The following is a 27,302-nucleotide window of genomic DNA, read 5'->3' as shown; positions in this document are numbered from 1 at the left end:
CTTACAACAACATTTGATTAAGTACATGTATGAATTAGTAAAACATGACGAAGTACATAAATCATCTTTGTGCCTCCACCGGAGATGATTTACTGCGAGCATCTGACTGCTGATTAGTTCCACAGGACTTTCTAACTCTACAGAAACATTAGAACATGTTCGTCTGACATCCTTTTAACATTTCACAACATGCCTCTGTGTGTGTGTGTGTCGTCCACAGTTCAGACCGAAGCTCTGGTGAATCTGACCTACGTGCTGAGGGACGCCGGCGGGGATGAAATGGGCCACAGCGCGCTGCTGTCCTGGGCGTACCCGGTGCCCTCCGACCTGCAGTACGGCTGGATCACGCTGGTGTACGAGCTGCAGTACAGACGGGTGACTGATCCCGACAACTGGAAGGTACACACCGAAATACAGAACAACACGGCAACCACTATCAATGGTGCTTTACATTAAACATGTGATTTTCTTTATTTTTTTTAATTTTATAGTAAATAATTGCTAATGTAATGACAATTTCCACTACTGGTCAGACTGGTGAGAGACCAGTTTAATCAATATATCTGATATAATGTGTGTGCAGGTGAAGCACCCTCTGCGGGAGCCTCACGTGGAGCTGCTCGGCCTCCCCGTCGGCGACTACGTGGTCCGAGTTCGCTGCCGGTCGCACAACTACGGCCTGTGGAGCAAATGGAGCTCCACGCTGTTTATGAGCGTCCCCGCCAGGCCGCCTGCAGGTACGCCGGCTGGGAGGGTTTCCATGACAACAGCGATGGCACGATAATGACGATTAACACGATTCATTAGGATTGGCAGCAGAGTTGTTGTAGTTTTTATTCTAGTGATGGCAGTAGTAGGCTTTTGTACTGTAAAGTGCATGTTGAAGCAATCAGCAGACTTTAGGGAGTATATTATACTATATTTATATTCTTTCCATCTGTAATAAGTATTAAAACAGAGGGGTGTGACTCTAACTGAGTGTCTTCGGTTGAACCTGTGCAGGTAAACTCCTGGTGCTGATTCTGGTGACGGGAGTCGGTGTCGTGGCTCTGCTGGTTATCGCCTTCGGTATCATTCCACAGGGCAAGAGGTGAGGACGAGTGTTGACATGCATTTCATATTTAATTCTACAGCGGGGCCGTCATTTGTGCTGTAGCTGTAGAAATAGGAATAATAAGTAACTCTTGTTCTGCAGCCGCTCACACAGAGAACATTTTACTAAGAAATGTCTCCGTTTCTATTTACAGTTACAAATAAAAACACAATTTGATTATTAATAATGTTAATGTTTATTTACCAAACAACAAATCGATTAATCGTTGCAGCTCTAATTAGTACTGTAAAACTGTATGTTTATTTAGTCAGCAGGTGGATGGATATGTTGTGTGTGCTCTTACAGACTTGATGTTTTCACCTTCAGAATAAAAGACTACTTCCTGCCGCCCATTCCGAAGCCGCGGATCATCGGCATCGACCCGCTGCTCCTGAAGGTAACACGCACTCACAGATGTAGTGTTTTTAGTTTCTTTATTTCCTTCCCTCCCTCCTTTCTCTTTTCCCACCTTCGCTCATTTCCTTTCCTTATTCTCTCCATCTCCATCTTTATTTTCTCATCTTGTCTTCATACCTTTATGCTGTCTCATCCCTCTTTTCTCTCCATTTGCTTACACTTTCCTCCCTTCTTTCCTCCGTGTTTTTCACTTCCTTTTTTCTTCCCTCCTTTCTTTTTCTCTCTATTCTCTCTACAATCCTTTCTCCTCCCTTCCTTTGTCATATTGCTCTGTCCTCCTTTTCATTTATCTTTGTGTTTACGCTCTCTCCCTTCATTTCTTTCCCTCTCTTCTTCCTCTCCCTCACTTCCTCCCTCAGAAGGGGAACTTGGACGAAATCAACCGTCACTTCAGTAACTTCCACAGCTACAGACCTCCGAGCTACACTGAGGAGGTTTGGGACCAGGTCAGCGGCAACGACGTCCATCTCACCACACCGAAGGACTGCGGCGCCCCGGCCGACCCGACGGACCGAGAGAAAGACGCCTTGATGGTTCCATGTGACCCGACGCCTGTGGCCGCCCATCATCAGCTCACAACCCAACACCTGGCATCGTACGTGCAGAGCCTGTCGCCCTACTGCTCCTCGCCTCCCGACGTGCCTTCCTTGTGGTCGAGGCCGGAGATCGTGTCTCTGCCGGGGACGGAGTACAGCGTGATGGGACATCCGGGCCTTCCCGACGCCGCCCCCGCTCCTGTTGCCACCAACCGCTCACCTCAGGATTTCTACACCTGCGTCCAGCTCATGAATGAGAGCGGCGAGGTGCACCTGGTGCCGTGCCTGCCGCCGGTGTACTGCCGGGAGTTCCCGCCTCCCCCGAGGGTCGATTTAGATGCAAAGGAGAAGGAGGAGAAGAAGAAGAAGCTGGCTGACTGCCAAGCCAGGACAAAAGATGGCGGCGAAGCTGAGAGGAGCGAGGCGGCGGTGCCTCTGCTGCCTGTCGCTGTTGATAACAACGGCTGAGCCACACAGACACAAATACTGTGAAAACTGTTCAAAATATTCAGCGTGAGCAGGACGCCTGGTTGACTTTAAACAGGAAGTGTCCCTGCAGGACACCAGCCTGTTTTGATCTCGCTAAAGTACCGACTTTGCATTGAAAACATTCAACAAACCAATGCAGACTCAATGAAAGACCGTTTCTGATGCAGTAAACAGCGTTGTGTTTGTCTTTGTTAAAGTTCCTCTGGACCTCATCTTCTTTCTGTTTTTGTAACTCTGCTCACCAAAAAGCTGCAGTTGGAAGCTCATTTCAGGTGAATCAAACCTCAAGAGCAAAATTCTAAAATAATTTGCCGCAAACGAGCGCTCTGTCCAAAAGAAGCTGGACTTGGCGATGAGTTTAACACGACTTATGGGTAATGAAGTCCGTCAAACTTGAAGAGAGTACGAAGTTGCCTCGTGCAGCTGTAAATAAGAAGACCGAGAAATAATAAATAAATACAGTATTAACACATGCTGCTTCTCCCAAACCGTCACATTCAGGATGTTTTTCTCAGGAAAAAATTCTCTTCGAGGTCTGGAAGAGAGATTATATTTTATTCAGCATTCGCCCCCTCTCTTTCTGTTTAGTGTTTACATGCTTTAATATTCCAGAGATCAACCTTACCTCGTCATCCTATAGCTGGGACACGTTGTTTTATACGAGACAATAAGCTTCTTTGCACATTTCCCTCAGACATCATATCCCAGCTAGCTTCCACACCATCTCCATATTCAGGACAGGCTTATTCCATTAATATACACAGGACGCTGCTTACATGTGCCAACTCATTAAGGGGATATTTGATTATCCTGAACATGGAAGGAATATTGATATGCATGTGAAGGTCTCATTATCTCTTTCTGGCGTCATCCTGCAGTGTTTAGTACAGGGAGGTGATTTATTCTGTTCAAAGAGGTCACGAACAAAGACAAAGTACCGTAAAACTGCAATGAATAGCCCGGGCTTTTATTTGCTTCAATCACTGAACTCAACCGGCGTCTACATGGGACGGGCCTTTAAATCCTTTCGCACAAAACTCTTGCTCATCAAAGATGGGTGATACTATCAAATTGATTATTTAAACCGATCAAAACGCTCAGCTTCAATCCATATTTGTTGGAGTTTAGCCTTTCAAAACAACACAAAAGGAGGCAGCAATCGACAGCACCATAAATCTGAATGAATTCTACTTTGGTGCTCACGGTTTCCGTGAAATGAACTGGACGATTGAATTGTGGAGAATCTAACCGATCTAACGACGTGTAACGGGTCCATATTGAGAAAAAAGTTATCCCGCGTTTATTTGTTAAAACGTGTCGGCGAGTAAGAGGGACTCGGCGTCCGATTTGGGCTCGGCTTTTAATTGAAGTTTTACGATAAGTTGCACACCCTCAGGAAGACGTAAGCTGTGAAGCTAAGACGGATTTCTGTTCATTACACTTCAACAAACCACTGTTTTAATGTATTTCATATATCGGTCACTGGTTTGGAATAAGCAGGCCATCATGTATTTTTATTATAATGGGTCATTTTAACAAATTTAACACTATTACAGAAAGTATTTTGCATATTATAGAGATGCTGAATGATCAACCTCAGCTGGTGTTTTCTACAAATGGAAGTTCATTCGGTCAACAAACTTTCTAAAACAGCTTTTTGTGGTAAGTTTTTCTCCTCACGTTTCATTAATGAAGAAGAGGAGGAGGATAAGAGTGATTTTTAAGAATAATCCAGACTTCCTGGTGGGAAACCTTAACATCTCCAGCTTAAAAGTCCACCTCACGATGATTTTGGACTCTATTTTTGAACTGTAAACAGGTGTTGATGTACCTTCAGTGTGTTCTTAAAATATCATTGCTCTGAGGTGGATTAAGATGCTAATCGGGGATCAATCAGAAGCATTATTGACCCCTCGAAAGAAGCAATAAAACACTATGAGTATAAAACACTGTATTTGTCGGTAACACTTTATAATAACCATCATTTATAAATGGTAAATTGATCGTTAATTAAACCTAGTTAACATTATAACATTTGATATGGTTTTATAATCATCAGCTTTATAATAGCCACATAATGTTTAGAGCTGGTTTAAAAAACAATTATTAACCATTCAGTGTTACAAATATCTATGTATGTAATGTTTATAGATGCTTTACAAAATTGGTTTACAAATCATTTCATAATCATTAACAAATATTTAATATAGAATAGCCTATAAAATGTTATGTGTGCAACAATGAACGGTTAAAATGACAGAAATGATAGCATTACTAATAATTAGTAAACATTACTAATGATCATTTCATTGTTTAACAGTAAAATAACTATTAACTAAGTTTCATTAACTATTAATTACCATTTATAAATGTTGGTTATTATAAAGTGTTCTGTATTTGTCTCACTGATGTTGGCGATAGATTTGTCGTGCTGTTTTCTATTATGTGCCTTTTTTTCCACGGAGCAGTATTTGTGTTTCCACTCCTACACGCCTGGAAATGCTGTCGTGAGGAAAATGGTTAATGACTCTTTATATATATACAGTATACAGTATACAGTATATATATGCACATGTGTGCTGCATGTATTATATGTTTTCACCTTTTATTGTGATAAAACCACTGAACTTTCTTCATGTCGGACAAAAGCACTTTGGATTAAAAGCAATAAAAAGTGAAAAGGCAGCTTAAAGGTGTGTTCATCATTTATAACATGCACATATAAACGCAGTGGAAATGATGTGAGTGGAACGTAAAGAAATGTTTATTAACCAGCTTTCTTTCACTTTGATCAACAGGTTTTGGTAGCTGAACATCAGATGAACCCACTGAAAAAACGCAGATGTTGTTTGCAGGTAAGAGGAGCTGGAACTTTATTTATCCTAATAAAAAGAAATCTAAAATAACAATATTCACGATATATACAATGCCAGTTAATAGTATAGATCATAAATATATACTTGTTAACAGTGAAGGTAAGAATGTAAAGCTTTGAACTCCTTTTGCTGCAGAAAAAGGGAAACATTAGCATTATTACACTCGTATTTGGACAAATGATGTACAGTAACCTTTTATGGGTATTTGTTTATTTTCTACATTGTTCAATATAAATGTATAAAATATTTCAGCTCAGTTGGACAGCAGTTTGTGAAATAGTCAAGAAATGTGATGTATTGATTCGCATACATTAACACGAATTTAAATTTTTTTTTGTGATGGTCAGCACAAATATGTATCTAATCCACGTTATTGAACCAGGAAGTATAGAGAGCAGCGAACGCCGCGTAGGGAGGAGGTCGGGATGGATGGGTGGGTCAAAAAACACAGGATTTTCGCCAGGAGACCACAAGTCAAAGTTGACTTATTTGTCACGTAACTTTCGTACTTAAGTTACGGCACTTCCGGAGTTATTTTAACCCAAATCACCATCTTTTCCTAAACCTAACTAAGTAGTTTTATTTGAGAGGAGTGGAGCGGAAATTGACACGTGTTGCTGTAATTTTATCTTTTTCTATGTTCATGTTTTCAAGTGTTAGCGTTGATAGCATCTCTAAAATCTGGACTAAGCCAGCTTGTGGTTAGCCACATGTTGCAGTAGGATTTAAAGACATACACGTCAAATGTGCTGTATTTTGCACAAAAAAAATCATGGTTAGTGTTTCATACAAATTTTAATTGAACTCTACAGAAGAATCTTAACTCCGTTTGCTGCTCATAAAGGGAAAAACAGCATTATTGCACTCGTATTTGGACAAATAATGTACAATAACTTTCAAGTGGATATTTGTTTTTCTACGTTTGATTCAGAAGTTTTGTTGTATAGTAAATAAAGACTACTCATGAATTTGTTCCTAGAGAACTCTTCTAATCGGCTGCTGTAAGGAGTTACAACCTTAAAATAAACCTTAAAATTAAACATGTAGTTAATTACTTATTTATGGAATGAATCAGGTAATTAATATAAATATTACAAATATATCTATAGACGTTCATCAGTCAAACCTCACTACAGTCTGAAGTCTGACAAGTAAACAATAGTGACCTCATACTGTGTGTGTGTGTGTGTGTGTGTGTGTGTGTGAAGCCGTGTGACTTGAATTAGCTGCATTCTCAGGTTATAAATAGAGCCGATAGTCATCGGACTTTAGATAAACAGGAGCAGTGTTCAAACTCACAAGATGAAGTTTGTTCCTCTGATACACCGAGAAAATCTGCTCTGCAAAGGACGGACACGTAAAAATGAAAGTGAACTTATTTATCTGTAAATAAATACAATCTTTAGATCGTGCATGGACGTTTCAGCCTCATTGAGCTCAAGAGGTTTATTTGATTTTTTACATTAAAGTAAATTAAATAATTCCCTTAAATCAAAAACATCACAAGGTCTATGGATTATTTACTACTACTATTATTCATAATAATTATAATAATAATAATACATATAAAGACAGACGACAAGATAAAAGCTGCAATACATACATAATAAAACAAAATAAAAACAAAATTTGAGCCTTTTGAATGAAACCATAAATCCATTAATCCTTCAGTCAATAATGTATAATGTATTAATCATTGAAGTCATTTCTAAAAAAAATAAAATGGTTCCAGCTTCTCAAATGTGAATATTTCTAATATTCTATTTCCTGAGATTTTATAACCCAGACGTGTCCTGAATGTCTCAAACGTCCCAAAGCCTGCAGAGTAACTGAGACTTTACTGATGAAGGAATGACATCATGTAGGATAAGATATCAAGTCTCTAATTTGATTTACTCCTTAACTTGAGTCCTGCAATATTTTGTCTATAATTTTATTTAACACTTTTAATCGCATAGCTCTTTGGTGTAAATAGTTTTAACGTTGTATTATATATAAATATAATGTATTATTATTATTATTATTATTATAAGGATAGACAAAGAGAAACAGAAGGAATGATATAATGTAGGATCAAATAGGAGCAGGAAGTAAGGAGGGAAATGAAGAGAAAGGAAAGAATTTTATTATTTTATTTCCTTTTTAACTTAGAAATATTTCGTCTATAATTTTATTTGACACTTTTAATCACATGGTTCTTTTGTGTAAATAGTTTTAACGTTACATAATGATTGTTTTACCCTTCATGTGAAGCACCTTGAGATTTCACTGTATTTTAAAGTGTGCTATATAAATTGAATTATTCTTATTCTTATTCTTATTGGAGCTATTTATTATTATTATATTATTATTATTATTACTGTCATTATTATTGTTATTCTTTTTGTTTTTATTATTGTTGTTGTTGTTGTTGTTGTTATTATGATTATGTTTTTGTTTTTTATTATTTTTGTTTTGTTTTATTATCATTATTATTATTTGTATTATTTTTGTTTATTATTATTATTTTGAGCTATTTATTATTATTATTATATTAAAATTATTATTGTTATTGTTATTATTTTGGTTGCTATTTTTATTATTTATATTATTATGTGTATTCTTATTGTTTTTATTATTGTTGTTGTTTCTTCTTCTTTTTCTTCTTAATATTATTATTTGTATTATTATTATTATTATTATTATTATTATTATTATGAGGATAGACAAAGAAGAATAGAAAGAATGAAATAATGTGGGATAAGGATGTAGGGAAGGACAGAAGGATAACAAAAGAAGGGATCTGTGGAGTAAAGAGTAGTAGTACTCAGTACTGGAGTACTTGTACTCAGTTACCTGCTGCTGTGGTGTCGGGTGTCTGGGTGTCTGGTTGGTCGGGGGCGGTGCTGGTGGTGCTGGTTGTGGTGAGGACTCTCTCTAACTTTAGTGTCAGTCTGGATGCCATCAGCTTCAGACGACCTCCTTCAGACCGCCACTGACCCAGCGAGGTAAGAACACACACACAGAGACACACACAGAGACACACACAGAGACACACAGACTGGTGTTTGATATAAAGGTATTTTCTGTCGGTGTGTTTTCTCGCTGCTGATCGGTGGTGTTGTTTAAAGCTGTGAGGCCTTTCAGAGCTCAGCGGCCTGTCGGCTCTCAGGCAGCTGTCCTCTGGTAAAAATAGACCACACACACACACACACACACACACACACACACACGTTTACAGCTACATCAGTGTGAAATCTGGGACAGGTTTATGCTTCTTTTTGTCCCATACTGTCTTTTTTTACTGTGTTTTCAACAGTAGTGGCGTAGCTCCAAATACTGCACATAAGTACAAATGTGAGGTACTTTTACTTCATGCTGATTTCTACTTTTAAAGAATGAATGAATGAAAGAAAAACATCTTTAGAAATATATATATATACAGTATATATACACAACACCTCTAAATCTCACTGATTAACATCCCGTTTATTGCTTCTGTATAAAGACAACAACTCTACGTTTTTCTGGAGGTTTTGTGTCGGACTATTTCTGTTCAGATATACATCCACAATGATTTGATTCATCTTTCATAGAATAGTCCATTTATTGCGAGGATGTTCAGTCTTGTTGATTTCCTACCTTTAGATCCTGAAGGCCACACAGTGTGATTCATCGAGCAGCATTTCAACATTAGGTCATACACGCCTGTTTGAGTATTGAATCATATGTGAACCAGCTCAGCCGTCTTCTTTAGGTTGTATTTTATGACTAAATGTCCTGCATGTGTGATATCTGTTATCTGGTCTAGACCCGCGATCCCCACCGACTTTACTCTCTTTCAGAGGCTGAAAAACGCTGTTCTGAAATGGTGTGTTTGAATATTTCTGCATACTGGGGTCCCTAAACAGTCGTGAATTACATAAATTGGGTTTCACTGTAAAGCTGAGACTCTGGTGGATCCAATGAGCCCAACTGGATTCATGTGTGATGATGTTAGTCCCCATAGGAGACATTTCATTGACCTCACTGTATAAAATGACCTGTGGAGACCTCTAGGATAATCACAGCCTCGTGAAACGTTACAGCCACAAACTAGAGACCTAGAGCATTCAGAGGATGGATGGATCAAACTAGAGACCTAAAGCATTCAGAGGATGGATGGATCAGACTAGAGACCTAAAGCATTCAGAGGATGGATGGATCAGACTAGAGACCTAGAGCATTCAGAGGATGGATGGATCAGACTAGAGACCTAGAGCATTCAGAGGATGGATGGATCAGACTAGAGACCTAGAGCATTCAGAGGATGGATGGATCAAACTAGAGACCTAGAGCATTCAGAGGATGGATGGATCAGACTAGAGACCTAGAGCATTCAGAGGATGGATGGATCAGACTAGAGACCTAGAGCATTCAGAGGATGGATGGATCAAACTAGAGACCTAGAGCATTCAGAGGATGGATGGATCAGACTAGAGACCTAGAGCATTCAGAGGATGGATGGATCAAACTAGAGACCTAGAGCATTCAGAGGATGGATGGATCAGACTAGAGACCTAGAGCATTCAGAGGATGGATGGATCAGACTAGAGACCTAGAGCATTCAGAGGATGGATGGATCAGACTAGAGACCTAGAGCATTCAGAGGATGGATGGATCAGACTAGAGACCTAGAGCATTCAGAGGATGGATGGATCAGACTAGAGACCTAGAGCATTCAGAGGATGGATGGATCAGACTAGAGACCTAGAGCATTCAGAGGATGGATGGATCAAACTAGAGACCTAGAGCATTCAGAGGATGGATGGATGAGACTAGAGACCTAGAACATTCAGAGGATGGATGGATCAACACCTTGAGACTGTATTTTAATGTACTATATTCACTGTATTTTAAAGTGTATTATATAAATCAAATTCATTATTATTATTATTATTATTTGTATTATTATATTGTTTCATTATTATTATTTATAAATGTATTTATTATTATTATTATTATTATTATCCAGAAATTTCATCCTATTGATGCAAAAATCCAAAGTATAAGAGAAATAACAATCTGTTGAATAACTACAAAGTCAACATGACTTAAAGTTTGTTTTTGTTTTATCAATGGAAGGAGGGATCTTGGTTGCCATGGCGTCAGCCAATGAGAGCGGAGAGCATCTTGATCAGAGGGTTCCTGATGAAGAGGAGGTGGAGGAGGAGGAGAGGAGGAGTGCCCGAGGAGTCCAGTCCCGCTACCTGCGCTGTCCATCACCCAGGTAGGAGAGGAGACAACACACCAGACTTCTGTTTGATTTCACAGAAATTAAGAGAATCTTTCCAACTTGACCTGTTGGAATGATTGACCCGAGCACAGAAAGCACATTTAGGTTTTAAAGCTGCACTTTTTTCTCCAATAATAATCTCTCTAATAATAACATGAATATCTGTATCTGTAGGTCAGCACAAATTGAATCTAATATTCACTAAATTCTTAATTCTTTCTATTATTTTCTGTATCATTCTTCCCTTTTTTGTGGCCTATGTGAAATAAACTGACATTTTGTGCAAACCCCAGTAAAATAAATAAATATTTTCAGTATGGCTGTCAAACTTAACGCGATAATTAACACAAATTAATTTCAACAACACAAATTTCTTTAACGCATTAATGCAACTTGCGTTTTTTAGGTTGTAGCTCAGTTTTAAAGCTAGAATGAAGATACTGGTATCATATAAACTAGAAAACCTGATGAATCCATTGCTTTATTTTTTTGTTTTTATTCATTTGTTTTTGCATTTATTTTTTTATTTAGATTACATTTATTTTTTATATTTTATTATTTATTTTTATATTTTATATTATTTTAAAATCATGCAGAAATAAAAAGAAAATAAATGCAAAAATAAATAAATAAATTTAAAAATGAATACAAAAATAATACAAATATAAATAAAAGGGAAAATTAAACTGAAGAGTAATTAAATAAGGGAATGAATACAAAGATAAATAAATAAAGAAGCAAATTAAATCATGTCACATTTTATCAATTAATTAATGTTTACATTTAATGTATGCTAAATGCAGTACCTGTGAGGGTTTTTGGATCAATATCTGTCATTGATTTGTGTTGTTAATTGATTTCCAATAATAAATATATACATACATTTGCATGAAGCAGCATATTTGTCCACTCCCATGTTGATAAGAGGATTAAATACTTGACAAATCTCCCTTTAAGGTACATTTTGGACGAATAGAAAATGTGTGATTAATTGTGATTGAGTATTTTAGTCGATTGACAGCCCTAATTTCAGTCATTAAATTTTAAAATAACATCTTCTTGTTGTTGTTTAAGTACTTGAAGTTCTTTTCTTTTAAAGCAAAAATATGTGTACGGATTCTTGCAGGATATTTTGGGTGACTAGTTTCTCTGAACTGAGCTGTTTTATTCTTTTTTTCCTCCTCTCTCTGTCAGTTTCTCGATGGCATCGGAGTCCAGGTTCTCCATGATCTCAGGCTCTGACGCCGCGAGCATCTTCATGGAGCCCATCCACCTCTCGTCAGCCATCGCTGCCAAGAAGATCATCAGTGAGGGTGAGACAGGCGATGAGGAGAGAGTGGTGCTTCTGAGCCACTAGCTTCAATTAAATCAGCTGTATTTCATATTAGGTAGTTATCTAATCAATGCACACAGTGACAGACACTGTGCACTGAATTCTGGAGGGCAGTCTTTTAATACTGTTATTTAATAATGTTATTTTCGTTATGCATCAGTCGTGAAATCTATAAAATGTCTTAAGACTGCTGATCAACACTCAAAAGACCACCATTACTAATTCAATAGATAATTTGCACTAATAACATATCACATAAGGTTTTTATATAACTTTATGTTATGGTCCTGACTTATACAGCTTTATGTAGTAATAATATACATAACATGAGCATAGATGTTGCTCTATAGCTCTTTGTGTGCATTTTAGTTGCAGAAAACGTGGAGAGGGTTAAATACAGGCCTCCTAACAGTTTAATCAAATAAAATACTGTCTAAAATTGGTAAAAATATTAATTAAATCAGCAGAATTAGGAATCTGACCAGACATCTGATAACTATTAGACTAGATGGAACTGTAAGACTGGAACTCTGAAACACAGAGGTGGATACATTTACTCCGTTACATGTACTCAAGTAACTTTTTGAGTAAATGTTACTCTTCCTTCCTGCAGCTGTCAGATTCCACAACCAGCGCTACTCCAAGTAGACCACTTACACACCAACAAACTGACAATAACCTGATATTTTCAGGTGGAATTTCATTCATTCATTCATTCTCACTGTGCAATATCATTTTCCACTTGTGCAATTTGTTAATAGTCTGTTTATTGTCAATACTGTATATACTGCTCCTATTTTTATACTTCATTCTATTTAAATGGTTCATATTTTGTTACACTTTGTTTAGCTCTTTTTTTACTGTGTTAGCTGATGCATCTTGTTTTTCTGCACTATCCCCTTTACTGCTGTATACTACACATCTCCCCACTGCGGGACTAATAAAGGAATATCTGATCTTATCTTACTTAGCTAGTAGTTTACAGACTACTCCCCATTTAAATGTTACTTATATTACAGCAAGAAAATAATCAGATCTATTGATAACCCTTGGCTGGCTCGGCTAAACAACTATAGTTAGACACAATCATTATAATTAAAAAAAATTCATTAATATCAAGTTAGAGGAATTACATACAGGCCAAACTTCCGGTCACATCCTACAAAATAACACTTATAAAAGAAGTGATAGTCGATTAATTTCAGTTTGAATGCTTTGCTGAGAGTATTACGACACGATTTTGTCTTGCAGTAATATAAGTAATATATTACGAGCCTGCCATCTTCTAATATTAGCTCTGATCATTTTCTTCCGTAATATCAGTAATATTTAAATGTAAAGTCGTCTTTAAACTAAAAATAAATTTGATAAAAATTTGATAAAAGTAAGAAATTTGACTTTAAATAATTTTATAAGTAAAAAATATGACTTTAGATAATTTTCAAAGTAAAATATTTGGCTTTACATAATTTTATGAGTAAGAAATTTGAATTTAGATAATTTTAAAAGTAAAAAATATGACTTTAGATCGCTATAAGTAAAAAAATATGACTTCAAATAATTTTATAAGTAAAAAATTATGACTTTAAATAAATTTATAAGTAAAGAATAGGACTTTATGAGTAGGAAATATGACTTTAGATCATTTTAAAAGTAAAGAATATGACTTTAAATAATTTTATAAGTAAAACATATGACTTTTTATAATTTTATAAGTAAAATATATGACTTTAGATAATTTTATAAGTAAAATATTTGGCTTTACATAATTTTATGAGTAAGAAATTTGAATTTAGATAATTTTAAAAGTAAAAAATATGATTTTATATAATTTTATAAGTAAAAAAAATAAACTTTAGATGATTTCATAAGTAAAAAATATGACTTTAGATCATTTTATGAGTAAAACAATATGACTATTAATTTTATAAGTAAAAAATATGACTTTAAAACACTTTATAAGTAAAAAGTATGACTAGATAATTTTGTAAGTAAAAATTATTACTTTAGATGAATTTTAAAAGTAAAAATTATGACTAGATAATTTTATATAAGTAAAAAATTTGACTAAATGATTTTATATGTAAAAAAATATGACTTTATATAATTTTATAAGTAAAAATTATGACTTTAGATCATTTTATAAGTAAAAAAAAAAGTGCACAAACTACAAGACTTTCGGTCATCATTCAAAATAAAACTTATAAAAGATATAATTAAAATCATAATCACACTGCCCTCCTGTGGACAAAGTGCGTAACTACATCTTTCTCTTTTATTTTGTAGGATGTAACCGGAAGTAATAGCCTATATATAATTCCTCTAACTTGATATTAATCCAGTTGTAGTTACCGACCGTGTCCACAAGAGGGCGTTAAAACTCCTTTTCTAAATGATATTATTTAGATTTACCTGAGGCTGTAGCTAGTTTACCTTTACATTTAAATATTACTGATATTACATAAAGTAAATAATCAGAGCTAATATTAGAAGATAGCAGGCTCAGCTAAACCCGACGATCATCTTCTCTCAGTCCATCCAGTCTATCGATTAGCGTTTGTGTCTTCAGTCTGTTGAGTCTTCAGGGCCGCCGTAGTACGTCACAATTAGTTTACATTATGAGCAGAAGCTAACGAAGCTAAAGCTACTTTCCTCCTAAATGAATGTTCTCTCACTTTTGGTTAGTAGGAGAAGAAAGTTTAACTGCACTACAGTGAAGTCAGAGTAAATCTTATCGTAATTCTGTCAGCGAAGCATTCAAACTGAAATAAAACGACAATCACTTCTTTTATAAGTTTTATTTTGTAGGATGTAACCGGAAACTGGGCTTATTGCATGTAAGCCAAACTTCCGGTTACAAGACAATTCCTCTAACTTGATATTAAAGCAATTGTACATTACTTATATTACGGCAAGACAACAATCGTGTCGTAATACTGTCGACGAAGCATTCAGATTGAAATAAAACGACAATCGTGTCTTTTATAAGTTTTATTTTGTAGGATGTAACCGGAAGTTTGGCTTATATGTAATTCCTCTAACTTGATATTAATACAGTTGCAGTTACCGACCGTGGCCACAAGAGGGCGGAAAAACTCCTTTTCTGGATGATTTTACATAGATATCATTTTTTAGTCATATTTTTTACCTATAAAATGATCTAAAGTCATAATTTTTACTTATAAAATTATGTAAAGTCAAAATTTGTACCTATAAAAATCATCTAGAGTCATATTTTTTACTTATAAAATTATCTAAAGTCATATTTTTTACTTATAAAATTATCTAAAGTCATATTTTTTACTTATAAAGTGATCTTAAGTCATATTTTTTACTTGTAAAATTATCTAAAGTCATATTTTTTAAATATAAAATTATGTAAAGTCATATTTTTGTGTTATCGCTTGTATGCAATTCCTCTTATTAATCGACGCTGGTATGAAATAAGAAATTTGAGAAGCTGTAAAGGATTTTTAACGATGAATAAATTGCTGAATTTGAGCAGAGATCACATCAGTCCACATTCAACAACTCTAATTTGGTCGAGCACTCTTCAATTACAGTGAACCCACGTTTGGTCGCCGCCATTCATTACCGGATGGAGACGGAGGAGCAGGGTCACGGGTCACATTGATTGAGGAGATGAGCTCGTATGATCATATGACACGTCACATTCTGACATCTAACTACATTAATGGACGATACATGTTTCATCTGCAGGAGGAAGACGATGCATTCATGAGGAGTGTGCAGCTTCACAGCATGCAGAGAGATCCAGGACATGTGTTTTAATGTGCACGCCTCTGGACTGAGTCTATATGTACCTTTATGCTGTTTGTCTTGCAGGATGAGGACGTACCACATGGATCATTTAGTGTGAGAAGTGTTTGAATAATATCTGTGACCAAGTGTACGATGTCAGTTTGGAGGAAGGTCAGATGTGGACCAGGGCTGGCGCATGTTCTATCATTTAATTCTTGCATTCCCATTTTCCCTTATATTATTTTATTTATTTATTTTTTATTAATCTTTAATTTATTTATTTATTTTTCATTTATTTATTTATCTTTTATTTATTTGTATTTATTTTTTATTTGTTTATTTTTGTATCTATTTTTTATTCATTTATTTATTTTTTTATTTATGCATTTATTTCTCATTTATTCATTTATGTTTACATTTATTTTTTATTTATTTATTTTTTCATTTATTTTTCATTTATTTTATTTTTATTTTTAAATATATGTATTTATTTCTGCACAATTTTACCTTTGCATTTCCCCCCTTATTTATTCCCCCAAACTTATTTATATCTGTATTCATTTCTTTTTACATTTCTTCATGCATTTCTTTCTCATTATGCAAACGAGGTAGCTGTCACTCATTGTGTGTCATCACAGGGTCAGGGTGCATGACTACATGCTAGCTAGCTAGCTGTACATAAATAAAAACAAGGGAAAATCATACAGAGGAGTAAATAAATAAGGGAATTAATACAAAGATAAAGAAAAAAATTAAAACAGAAATATCAATTTATGTCACATTTTATCAATTAACTAATGACTACATTTATTTTTTATATTATTTTTGCTACATTTAATGACATATTTATTTATTTATCGAGTCATTTATGTATTTATTCATTTATTTATGATTTTGTCAGGTTCCGTCTCCATACTGGCCCATTTAAACCATTTAATCCACTGGGACCAGTTACAGTGAAGCGAGACTATCTAGCTGTTACAGACTACAAGTGGAGGGTTACAGGATGATGATCATCTTTATTTGACAGTGTAACAATACATAAATGACGCTCATGTGTTTCCTCCTCAGAGCTGCCGCCTCGCAGCGTGCGAGAAGAGTCCATCCCAGAGTCCATGCTGGAAACCGCCGAGCAGCTGATGGTGGAAGACCTGTACAACCGGGTCAAGGACATGATCGACGACCGCAGCCCCTACAACACCCCCTGTGTGCTGGACATCCAGAGGGCCATGGTGCAGGACCGCCTGGAGGCTCCCAGCAACCCCGTGGACGAGGTGTGGCCCAACATCTTTATCGCCGAGAAGTGAGTCGAGCAAAGGCAGACACGTACAGCAGTTTCCACTAAATACGATACGATACGATACGGTATGGTACGGTACGGTACGGTATGGTACGGTACGGTACAATACGATACAACGTTATTGTCAGTTTGCACTGAAATTCATTTAGCATCCATAGGCAGCTCAGTTTGAGAAAAAGTACACATACAATAGACATACTGTTAGACAGACAGACAAGTAATGTAAGTAAATGTCCACTTACTTGATTGTTCTGCAGCTTTCAGCCAAATGAAACCGTCTTGTTTGGACGTCTACAGTTCCACGACAACTCAGCAAACTCTAGTAGCTGATGAAGACCATGTGTTAGGGTTGAAAGCTCCAGTACGAGTGTTTTTTGGTTTGTTTTTAATCTAAATCTTTTTTTATTGTTTTTTTTGCAGACATGGCAAAGGTCATCTTATCAAATGTAGAACATAACTCAGTGTCTGTGACATGAAATAAAAACAGAAAAAGGACCGCCCCATGTTGGTCTGTGTCACACAAAAGGAAACAAAAAAATAATAATAAAGGAAGAAAAAAAAAATTATAATAATAGTAATAAAATATTATAATAGAAAATAAATAAATATAAAATGAAATAATAAAATAAAAAATATATATGTTAAAAAAAACCAATTGTTTTTCTTGTTTCAGATCTGTTGCGGTCAACAAGGCTCGCCTGAAGCGAATGGGCATCACCCACATCCTCAACGCGGCCCATGGCACGGGGGTGTACACGGGCGAGTCTTTCTACGGCGGCATGAACCTCACGTACCTGGGCATCGAGGTGGACGACTTCCCAGACTCCGACATCTCGGTGCACTTCCGGCCCACTGCCGAGTTCCTGGACGAGGCTCTGCTGACACACAAGGGTGAGTGGTTGAAATGTTTCATCTTTTTTTAAAGAAATTAGGCAATTAATGATGAAAAGGTGGGTTTGAATTATTTCTAAGACATTTAATTTCACAATTAGACAAAAGAAACGTTTAACTTGACTGAGATCACTGAGATTTTTTAAATGCATTCCTGAATTATTTTTTATTATTTCTTCTAATAAGCAATAATAACTACCTTTTTTATACTTTACAAGGATATTTTCCATTGTATACGTTTCATTATTTCTGCAGTCTTACAAAAGCAAAATATATTTAAAAAAGAATATATAAAAAAGAGAAAGAAATGCACAATGTGAAAGGTATTTGCAAAAAAGAAATTCATATTAATAGTAATAACTTATTATTATTAAATTAAATATGTGAAATGGCATTCCAACTTGTTTATTTAATGTACTGTATAAAATACTCGTAAATACTAGTATACTTCATAAAATAAACTTGAAGTGTACTAGTTTATTTAACATTATAAAATGAGGACATTAAATCAGCTTCACTTTCACCTCCCGTATTTAACATTTATAAGCCGTATTTAACCACTGAATACATGTTATACTATAACGTCATCACACTAAAGATGTGTCATGTGGTCAACTATAATCCCCGTTTTGTCTTCTTGCAGGGAAGGTTCTCGTGGTGTCCATGATGGGCGTCAGCCGCTCTGCTGTCCTGGTGGCGTCCTACCTGATGATCTTCCAGCACATGACCATCATGGAGGCCCTGACCTCCATGAGGAAGAAGCGCGCCATCAACCCCAACGAAGGCTTCCTGAAGCAGCTGCGAAATCTCAACGAGAACCTGTTGGAGGAGCGCGACGATGACGACGAAACGCTCAGCCAGTGCTCCGTTATCGACGCACGCACACGCACTCGCATCTTCGGCGAGGGCGGGGACGACGACGATGATGATACTGATAAAGAGGAAGAGCAGAGTATGATCGAGGTGAAAGCGCACTCCATCATGATGGAGGAGGAGGAGGATGGAGGAAGCGTGATGAGCAGCGTCGCCTCTTCTGCAGCTGCTGCGGCGCTCAGGAGCGGATTGATTGGAGCGCAGAACGGGCTGGACAACCAGGGGTCGACCCGCGTCCAAGAAGAGATTGTTCTGCCTAAGCAGGAGAGCAGAGAAGACGGCGACGATGAGGACGGTCTCGACAGCATGATCCGAGAGTGGCAGAGGAGGAACGAGAAATACCAGAACGACGACTGGTGGGAGGCGCAGCTGAACAGCGACGGCGAGGATGGGGAATCTCTCGCCGAGGGTCGACCAAAGAAGACGATGGAAGGTGTAGACGCCGATGTGGAGAGCGTCACCAGCGAGGACGTGCGAGCTGTGAAGGAGCGGTTGAAGCGCCGCAGCAGACGTCCACCCTCAGACGCGATGTCCACCTCCAGCTGCTCAAGTTATTCTGATCTTTGGAAACAGCGGTTGAGGGAGATCGAGGAACATGCTGCCGCTCGCTACCGCAAGAAGGAGGACGACGAAGGCAGCGAGAGCACCGCCACAGAAGGTGGAGAAGGAGAGAAGAAGAAGATTGATGAGGAAGTGGAGAGCCTCCTCTCTGACACCAGCTCCATGTACAACTTTTGCCAGAAGAATAAAGAGAAGATGACGCCTTTGGAGCGCTGGCGCGTCAAGAGGATCCAGTTTGGCTGGAACAAGAAAGATCGAGAGGACGGAGAGAAAAGTTCTGTCGGAGACGGAGGTGACGGCGAGGGAGAACCCAAGACGCCATCCTTCCAAGATGTCAACCTGACAGCGTATCAGGCGTGGAAGCTGAGGCAGCAGAAGCGCCTCGGGGAGGAAAACACAGATGAGATTTTGGAGATGAGTCGCGGCGAGGACTCTGCGACGGTCAAACGGCGGCAAAGACGCGAGGAGATCCTGGAGCGCTCCAAGAAAACGTTAGAAGAGAGTCAGTCCATGTGTGGCTGGGAGGATGAGAGCTGCGTCAGCGGAGGTACGATACCTCTCTCCGCCTTCTGGGCCGGAGCCGGAGTCACGGGCCCGCCGAGCGTCGCCAATGATGACAACGTGTCTATGCTCAGCGGCAGGTCATCTGTCATATCATCCGTATCGCAGCCTCGCAGCTCAAGATCTGTTAACCCCAGGACACCAGTTCCTCCCATCCTCCCAGTTCCTACTGTCCAGGGCCCCGGAGGTGAACCCATGGTCAACCTGGCAAGCATCCAAAACTGGATCGCTAATGTCGTCTCTGAAACGATCAAGCAGAAGCAAACCGAGATGAGCCTTCCTCCTCCGTCACGTGCTGGATCGCAGCTCAGCTTCGGCGGTGCGACGAGCCTGATTTCTGGCCGGGGCGTGGACGATGACAAAGCGTCCTTGTTGAGCGGCGCTTCCTATTCCAGCGCACTGTCGCAGGGTCGAGGCAGGGCAGCGTCAGTCCTCTCAGGTGGCGGGTCGAGCAGCGTCTCTGGTCTCACTGGAAGAAGCTCCGTCCTTGGCTCCACCCTCGGCTCCCAGAAAAACAAGATCACCACCACCAGCGTCCCTCTTTACAGCCTCTTCCAAGACCAGGTCGACATGGGCAAACTGGACGCCATGGACAAGGAGATCAAGTTGGAGATGAGGGGCAAGATGGCGACCTACGAAAAGAAAAAGATCCTGGAGGACAACAAGCGCAGCACCCTGTACAAGAAGAAGAAACCAAAGGAGGACGAAGACGAGGAGGAGGAGAGACAGAAGAAAGAGGAGGAGTTTCTGGAGGAAACGAAGAAAAAAGAGAAACCTGTGAGGACTTTCGGCCTCTCTGGGTGCCTGAATCTCAACCCTGCGCTGGAGAAAGACAAGAACACCAGCATCGACGACTGGCTGACAAGCGTCCGTCCTCCTCCGAGGAAACCGGCCTCAGGAGCAGAAGCTGGCCCATCAGAGGATCCCTACGACGATCTCGATGCCTCCGCTTCCGAATTCGACTTCTCGAGCCGCCGGGCATCCTATGCTGTCGACGAGGAAGACGAGGAAACTTATGGCGTTGCCTCCAGATACAGGTCAAGGTTACATGAGGATCTATCAAGTGAAGACACTTGCAATGGGTTCACGCAGTCCCACAGCCGGGCGGCGAGGTCACACGGCGCTTACGAGGAGAGCGACGAGGGATCGCAGAGCTACCAGGACCCCTCCACAAAGAGGAAGTTTGCTCATCATTCGCGATATGAAAGCAGCGTGACGGACGGGAGGAAGAGGGAGGAAGCCAACGAGGAGGAGGACGACATCGCCACCTTCATTGCCCAAACCAGGCAGAGGGCCAGAGCTCGGGCCGCCGCCGAGGCCGCAGACGACGAGGTGCTCGCTGCCTGGAGGGCGCAGCAGGAAGCAAAATCACAGAGCAGAAGTGAATCTTAGATAAAACTACTGATGCTGCTAAGATCTGAACTCATCATGGACTTTAAATCTGAAGAGTTTGTTTCACAAAAAGGTTAAAAGATTAAACATTATCTGACATCTGAAATGTGAAACAAGCACTAAGAAACACTAATAACAGGCATGTGGATGAAAAAGAAAGCCTGTTAATATCAGTAAGCACCTTCCCGTCATGCATCAAAACTTTACAAGGATGAATATTTATTAATAAAACTAGTTTATTTTATTATTAATTAAGGTTTTGGTTGCACCAGCATTGAATGTAAAACACATTTAGTACATATTTTCATAAAAGATGACGTGAAACTCCTGAAAAACGAAACCAATCCTGTTTGTTACATTATTTTATTATTGCAATAAATGTTCTGACAAATGAGGACTCGTAGGTTTATTATTTAATATATTAAGATCATTAACAAACGCAAAATCACCGAAACTGATCGAGAAGAAGAAGGAAAAAAGGAAGAAGAATGAAAAATGGAAGAAGGAAAAAAAGAAAAAGGAAGAAGAAGAAGAAGCACAAACAGCTCCAAAAGTGAAATATCTTTACAGGTGCGTTATATAACTATTTCTTATTAAACTATTATATTAAATGATATCTATATATTATAGGATGAGGAGGGAGATTAGAAACGCTTCTTAAAGAGAGTTTTAAATGGATCTTTCCTTATTTTCTGCATTACATGAACAGGAAGAGATGCACTTAATCTCTTCTATAAACTACAATATTTCCACAGATGGAGGTTCTGCTTTTTATTTGTGTCATTTTGGAGAATTTGACTCATTTTGTTCTTGCATAACAAGCCCAGAGGAGCATTTCCCGGGGGGAAAAAACGACTCCTAATTCTGCTAATTTTGGTTATGAAAGAAGTTTATTTTATTTGTGGATGTGGCTCATGACTCAGATCTATGAGTTATAGCATCATCTATGGGAGTATTGGAGGTAGTGCTTTTAATATCTTTTCAGATATAAGGATGATTTGTGATTTACAGATAATTACTGACTAAACGTGAAGATCTGTGTGATTCAGAGACTCCTTTCCCTTGGTATTTTGACGAGAATGCAGCTGCAGCGAAACGGTGACATAATGTGAATACATGTGAGACTGTAACACTCATTACAGCTTACTGTGAAGATTTACATACCACAGTTGGATAAACCGCAGTGGGAATGTTGATCTTCAGGCTGAAAGAAGAAACTCCTATTTACAGTACATGTATGCATACTCTGGCTGTAAAACATATTATAAATATTCATTGAAAAAGGAAGGAAAACACTTTAAAATGTATTATAACATCATTTTAATAAAACTTGTCAAAACCAGGTCAGTTCCACCACTGTCACTTAATCAAAGTAGATAGTACTTAATCGAGTACTCCCAGCTATACTTTGAGGGCATTATGTGTACTTTTACTGTTTAAGCAGAAATACTCTGATATTTTACTGAAGTAAAAGTAGTAATGTGGTGCAGTAAAAAGTACTTCCAAAATGTAGTGAGATATATACTCAAGTAAAGTACCTCAAAATTGTACTACCCCTTACGAAAAAGTACTTAAAGTTTATTTTATGAAGTATACTTACGTAAAGTTCAAGTATATTTCCCCAATGTATACTTTATGTAGTAAGAATACTAATATCAATGTGCTAGTAGTATACTTTTAGGTGTACTCCATGAATACTTCTTGGGATTAAATCGACCACTTTTTACTTTATAAAAGTATACTTCTTCAATTAAAAAAAAGTACAAACTGTGGTCATTTTAAGAAGTAAAGCAGAGAGAGAGAGGTCACACCTGAAAGATTAAAGTATTACAAACCCGAGGCTGAAAACGTGGCCTTCAGGTCACCAGACTGTTGAGAAATGACGTGTGCTGCGTTTCTGCCAATCAGCATTAATGAAATCCTCTGTGAGTGAGTGAGCGAGTGTGCAGGCTGATTTCTTTCACTGTGTTTGACCAAGCAGCTATAGTTTTCTCTTACTTCCTGCGTCATGGCGAGCTGGTGGACGGCGGCAGACGTGCTGGACAGTCTGGACCTGGAGGAGAACTCCATAGTGGCTCGGGTTATTCAGGCGGTCGGCCTGTTTGGAGATATTCTGTCACTGGAGGACACAATGTCCTCTGAAGTACAAAGAGAGGACAACACCGAAGGTACTGCAGGTGACAAAAAGGTAGACGATGAAGAAATGCCAAGAGGTGAAGTGACGATGGAGGAAGAGGACGGAGAGGAGGTGGGAAAGGAAGGAGGAGAGCAACAGGTCCAAGACTGGAAAGAGGAAGAGGAGGGAGAGGATGGCAATGTTGAAATAGGGAAAGAAAAGCTGATAGATGTGACAGAAGACGGGACAAAAGAAGAGAAGATTGAAGAAGAAGAGGGGAAAGGAAAAAACGAAGCTGAAGGAGAAGAAAAAGAAGACGAAAAGGCAGAAATGATGGCGAAAGGAAAGGAGGTGGAGGACGAGAAAGGGGGGGAACAGGTAGAGAAGCAAAATGAAAATGAGGTAGAAGAAGAGCAAGGAGAGGCACGGATAGAAGAAGAAAAGGATGAAGCAGAGACTCAAAGAGAGCAAGAGGAAGAAGAAAGGGACAAGGAGGCGGACGAAGAGGATGAGGAGGAGGAGGTGGTTACAAACAAACTTCAGACAGTCGAGGTAGTCGAGGTAGAAGAGGAAGAGATAGAAAGACAGGATGAAGAAGAGGTGGAGAACAATAAGGTAATTCAGGAGGACGAGGTAGGAGAAGAAAGAAGGGAGGAAGAAGAGGTAGATAAAGAAAGAACAGAACAAGACAGGGAGACAGAGGAAGAAGAGGAAGATGAGGTAGAAGAAGAAAAGCAGGTAGTGGTGGAGTATGAGGGGGGAGCAAAAGATGGAGCGATAGAGTTAAAGACTCAAGAAGAAGAAGAGGAGGAGGTTATGAGGGATGGAAAGGCAGAAAAAGAGAAGAAGAGCCATGATGAAGATGAGGTTGAAGAGATGGAGGAAAAAGAAGAAAGAAAGGAGGAAAGAGAGGATGACCAAGCAGAGAAAGAAAACGAGGAAGAATATGTAGACAATGAAAGAAAAGAACAAGAGCAAAAGGTTGATGGAGAAGAAGAAGAGATGGATGATACAGGGGAAAAGGATGAAGAGAAAGAAGAAGAAGAGATGGAGGATACAGGAGAAAAGGAGGTAGAAGAAGAACAGATGGAGGGTATAGGAGAAAAGGAGGTGATGAAACAAGAACAAAAGGTTGATGGAGAAGAAGAAGAGATGGAGGATACAGGAGAAAAAGAGGATGAAGAAGAAGCAGAAGAAGAAGAAGACATGGCGGCCTTGGTAGACAGAGAAGGAAGTGCAGAAGAAGAAGATTGGAAAGAGGAACCAAACGACGAACCAGCAAACCAGCTCGACCAATCAGATTCACCTCCATCACCTCCATCACCTCCAGGAGCCTCTGGATGTGCTGAAACGCTGAGTCATGCTGTTGCAGAAACAGGAAATGAAGCTCGCCGACTCCTCGCAGAAGAAGAGAGAGGCTCAGGCGCTGCCAAGAACCACAGCGGGGACGTTTATCCCACATCACCGAGCAGCGACAAAGAGACGGAGGGAGCTGCAGCACAAACTCCGACAGACACAAAGTCTGTCGGCGCTGAGATACAGAGTTCGGAGGAACAGGAGCGACTTGAAACAACGCCGATGACATCATTTCCTGCACCAGGACATCGAGGTGAAACTGCCGTTGACGTCCAGGATATTACACCTGAACTACAGACAGGTAACCACCTCTTAAAGTATACTGCTCTGTTATGACCTCAAGACTGGCGGGATGGCGGACTCCGCCACCAACACTGGGAGTTACCATTTAAAGAGGAAAATACAGAATGTAAATAGATTAAAAGGCTGTTGCTGAAAAATGCAGACTAATAATTATATTTAGAAATGGGGTTTGATGTTTTAAAAATCTTACAGGTTTTACCTTTAAGTTGTTTCAACATGGATGCCTCAAAAATGAGCTGTACTTGTACTGAATAGTTTGCTTAATATGTTAATTAGATCTAATGTAAAATAGAAGTTTGACAAATTTAAGGAATTAAGCTCAGCCAAATGCAATTTAGGATTCATTTTAATGTTCATCCTTTCACAAATTCACGTCACAAAACTTTAATTTATGATTATAAATGAATGTGATGTGAAAAAGATCATTTGTAAAACAGTTTTCTTTGGTTGAAAATTACAAGAAAAATACAATAGTGTCTATTAGCCAACCAAAGTCATTTAACACTATTTATTTCCCCCACTGCTTTCATTTGGTTTAACTCCTAAACTTTAGGTTATTTATTGCTGTCAGTGTTTAAAGATCTAGCAGGACGTTGTCCACTTTGTTTTAGAGTTTGCAGTTTAGAGAGGATCTTACATAACTGCAGCTATAATTGGCTGGAAACACAATTACTCACAGTGGAGATTCAGGCCAGAGAGTAGATTCATTCATTAAAATCTAATTAAAATTCCACAAAGATGACTCTCACTCTGTTGCCTAAAGCAAATGATAATGGAAAAAACCTCCACAGAGCCAATTAAACCACCTCATATGGTGCTTTAACCTTTAAAAATCATTTTAATTCAACAAAGAGCCACACAGATAATATTTTCCACTATCAGGCTGCAGGTTGGAGGAGGAGGTGTCGTCGATGGATGCAGCTGCTGAGTCGTCGTTAAGGGCCGAAGGAGGAAGCAAAGAGCTCAGTCTGACCCCAAACTCGTCCGTGATGGAAGTGAAGGAGGACAAAGAGGAAGGAGGTCAAAACTCTCACAACGTGAACGGCGAGGCGGGCGAGGCGGTCGAGGTGGACGCAGCGGACGACAAGAAGAACAGCAGCCACCAATCATCAAAGTACAAAACCGTGTCCTTCAAGAGGATCCGGAGAGGAAACACCCGACAGAGGATTGATGAGTTTGAGGCCATGATGGACTTTTGATCAAACTCTAAATATTGTCAGAGCGTTTGATTATATTGGCTTTTTGTGATCTTGTGGTTGAGGATGATGACCTCTAGTGGTAACACAGAGAAAAGTAGTGGACCCAGGGTAGAGCCTTGTGGTACGCCATATTGAAATGTTTATATAGCACCAACAGCAGCTGGAAACCACTTCTGTTTTTGGAGCTGTTCACGCCACATTTTGGGCACACTATTTTCCAGAGCCTAAAGAAAGTTCAAGAGGCATTTTTACACTAAGTTAAGCCTACCAGACACAACATTCGAGGCTGTGACAGGCTACAATAAAATGTTACTTGTTGCCCCATTGAAATTTAAAGCTGATCTCACCGATCAATACTTTTAAAATGCAATACTTTATTATTTCACTGGTGGTATTTTCATTAACAGACATCTACCAGACCCATCTGATGATGCATGGAAGAACAATATCATTTAAAATATCATTATAACTTCTAGAAAATAAACAGTGATACTCTTGGCATCATAATTTTTGGAGGAAAGTGATAAATGTGTAGCTGACTGGTATGTTTACTAGTCCACAGTCTGATAATCACTATTGTATTATATTTATTATTGAATTTAATTGTATTAAACAAGCTTACAAAGCATGATACAGATTTTTGTTTTGTGTATGTTATTTCTCAGAGGTAGGTACATATAAAGATATTTATTTATATGTGGTCATTTCTAGATGTATATGATTGTATTTTTTTTCTTTTTTCTTTTATATCATTCAAATATTTCACATTTAAATATTATTCTTATATTATTGATTTATTATTTTGTATTATTCTATTTTATTTTATAGTATTATTTTATGCTAGCATATTCAATGTCGTAATGAATAATGTGGAGCTGTATTTCATAACAACTAAACAAACAAAAACATTGCTTTCTCGTTAGCATCTCGTGGACTACAAAACTACTTTTTACATTTTTTTTTCCAAACTTTATTGGAAAATATGTCACA

The 27,302-nt window shown here is 38.4% G+C and overlaps 3 protein-coding genes and 1 long non-coding RNA gene across 4 annotated transcripts in view; 3 read left to right on the top strand and 1 right to left on the bottom strand.

Annotated features, from left to right (window-relative positions):
• The window catches only part of crfa4 (cytokine receptor family, class I receptor 4), a 31,253-nt gene extending 26,035 nt beyond the window's left edge, over positions 1-5,218 (top strand). Inside the window, exons 5-9 of the mRNA XM_074626593.1 lie at positions 221-399; positions 584-737; positions 1,003-1,090; positions 1,421-1,490; positions 1,870-5,218. Of these exons, the coding sequence (XP_074482694.1) occupies positions 221-399; positions 584-737; positions 1,003-1,090; positions 1,421-1,490; positions 1,870-2,514 (1,136 nt within the window). The 3' untranslated portion in view covers positions 2,515-5,218. The remainder of the gene's footprint in view (positions 1-220; positions 400-583; positions 738-1,002; positions 1,091-1,420; positions 1,491-1,869) is intronic.
• LOC141762808 (uncharacterized) overlaps positions 1-27,302 on the bottom strand; it is a 196,991-nt gene that overhangs the window by 156,018 nt on the left and 13,671 nt on the right. The gene's annotated exons all lie outside the window — the stretch shown is intronic.
• dusp27 (dual specificity phosphatase 27) lies at positions 10,481-21,732 on the top strand. Its single transcript, XM_074626590.1, has 5 exons — positions 10,481-10,659; positions 11,860-11,978; positions 16,832-17,063; positions 17,734-17,951; positions 18,595-21,732. The coding sequence occupies exons 1-5, from the start codon at positions 10,508-10,510 to the stop codon at positions 21,336-21,338; spliced, it is 3,465 nt and encodes a 1,154-aa protein (XP_074482691.1). The 5' UTR covers positions 10,481-10,507; the 3' UTR covers positions 21,339-21,732.
• Positions 21,832-26,943, top strand: LOC141762646 (uncharacterized). Its single transcript, XM_074626591.1, has 2 exons — positions 21,832-25,111; positions 25,996-26,943. The coding sequence occupies exons 1-2, from the start codon at positions 23,347-23,349 to the stop codon at positions 26,310-26,312; spliced, it is 2,082 nt and encodes a 693-aa protein (XP_074482692.1). The 5' UTR covers positions 21,832-23,346; the 3' UTR covers positions 26,313-26,943.

Source organism: Sebastes fasciatus, chromosome 24 (genome assembly GCF_043250625.1).
Source record: "Sebastes fasciatus isolate fSebFas1 chromosome 24, fSebFas1.pri, whole genome shotgun sequence".
NCBI classification, from domain to species: Eukaryota; Metazoa; Chordata; class Actinopteri; order Perciformes; family Sebastidae; genus Sebastes; species Sebastes fasciatus.
Note: the sequence above shows the minus strand (reverse complement) of the source record. Positions and strands in the feature narration are given on the sequence as shown.

Excerpts from the sequence above, each read along its gene's own strand:
- dusp27 (XM_074626590.1), top strand. The coding sequence starts at position 10,508 with ATGGAAGGAGGGATCTTGGTTGCCATGGCGTCAGCCAATGAGAGCGGA. Across the intron at positions 10,660-11,859 it reads CTGCGCTGTCCATCACCCAG|TTTCTCGATGGCATCGGAGT; the intron begins GTAGGAGAGGAG and ends TCTCTCTGTCAG. Across the intron at positions 11,979-16,831 it reads CAAGAAGATCATCAGTGAGG|AGCTGCCGCCTCGCAGCGTG; the intron begins GTGAGACAGGCG and ends TTTCCTCCTCAG.
- LOC141762646 (XM_074626591.1), top strand. The coding sequence starts at position 23,347 with ATGGCGAGCTGGTGGACGGCGGCAGACGTGCTGGACAGTCTGGACCTG. Across the intron at positions 25,112-25,995 it reads TACACCTGAACTACAGACAG|GCTGCAGGTTGGAGGAGGAG; the intron begins GTAACCACCTCT and ends TTCCACTATCAG.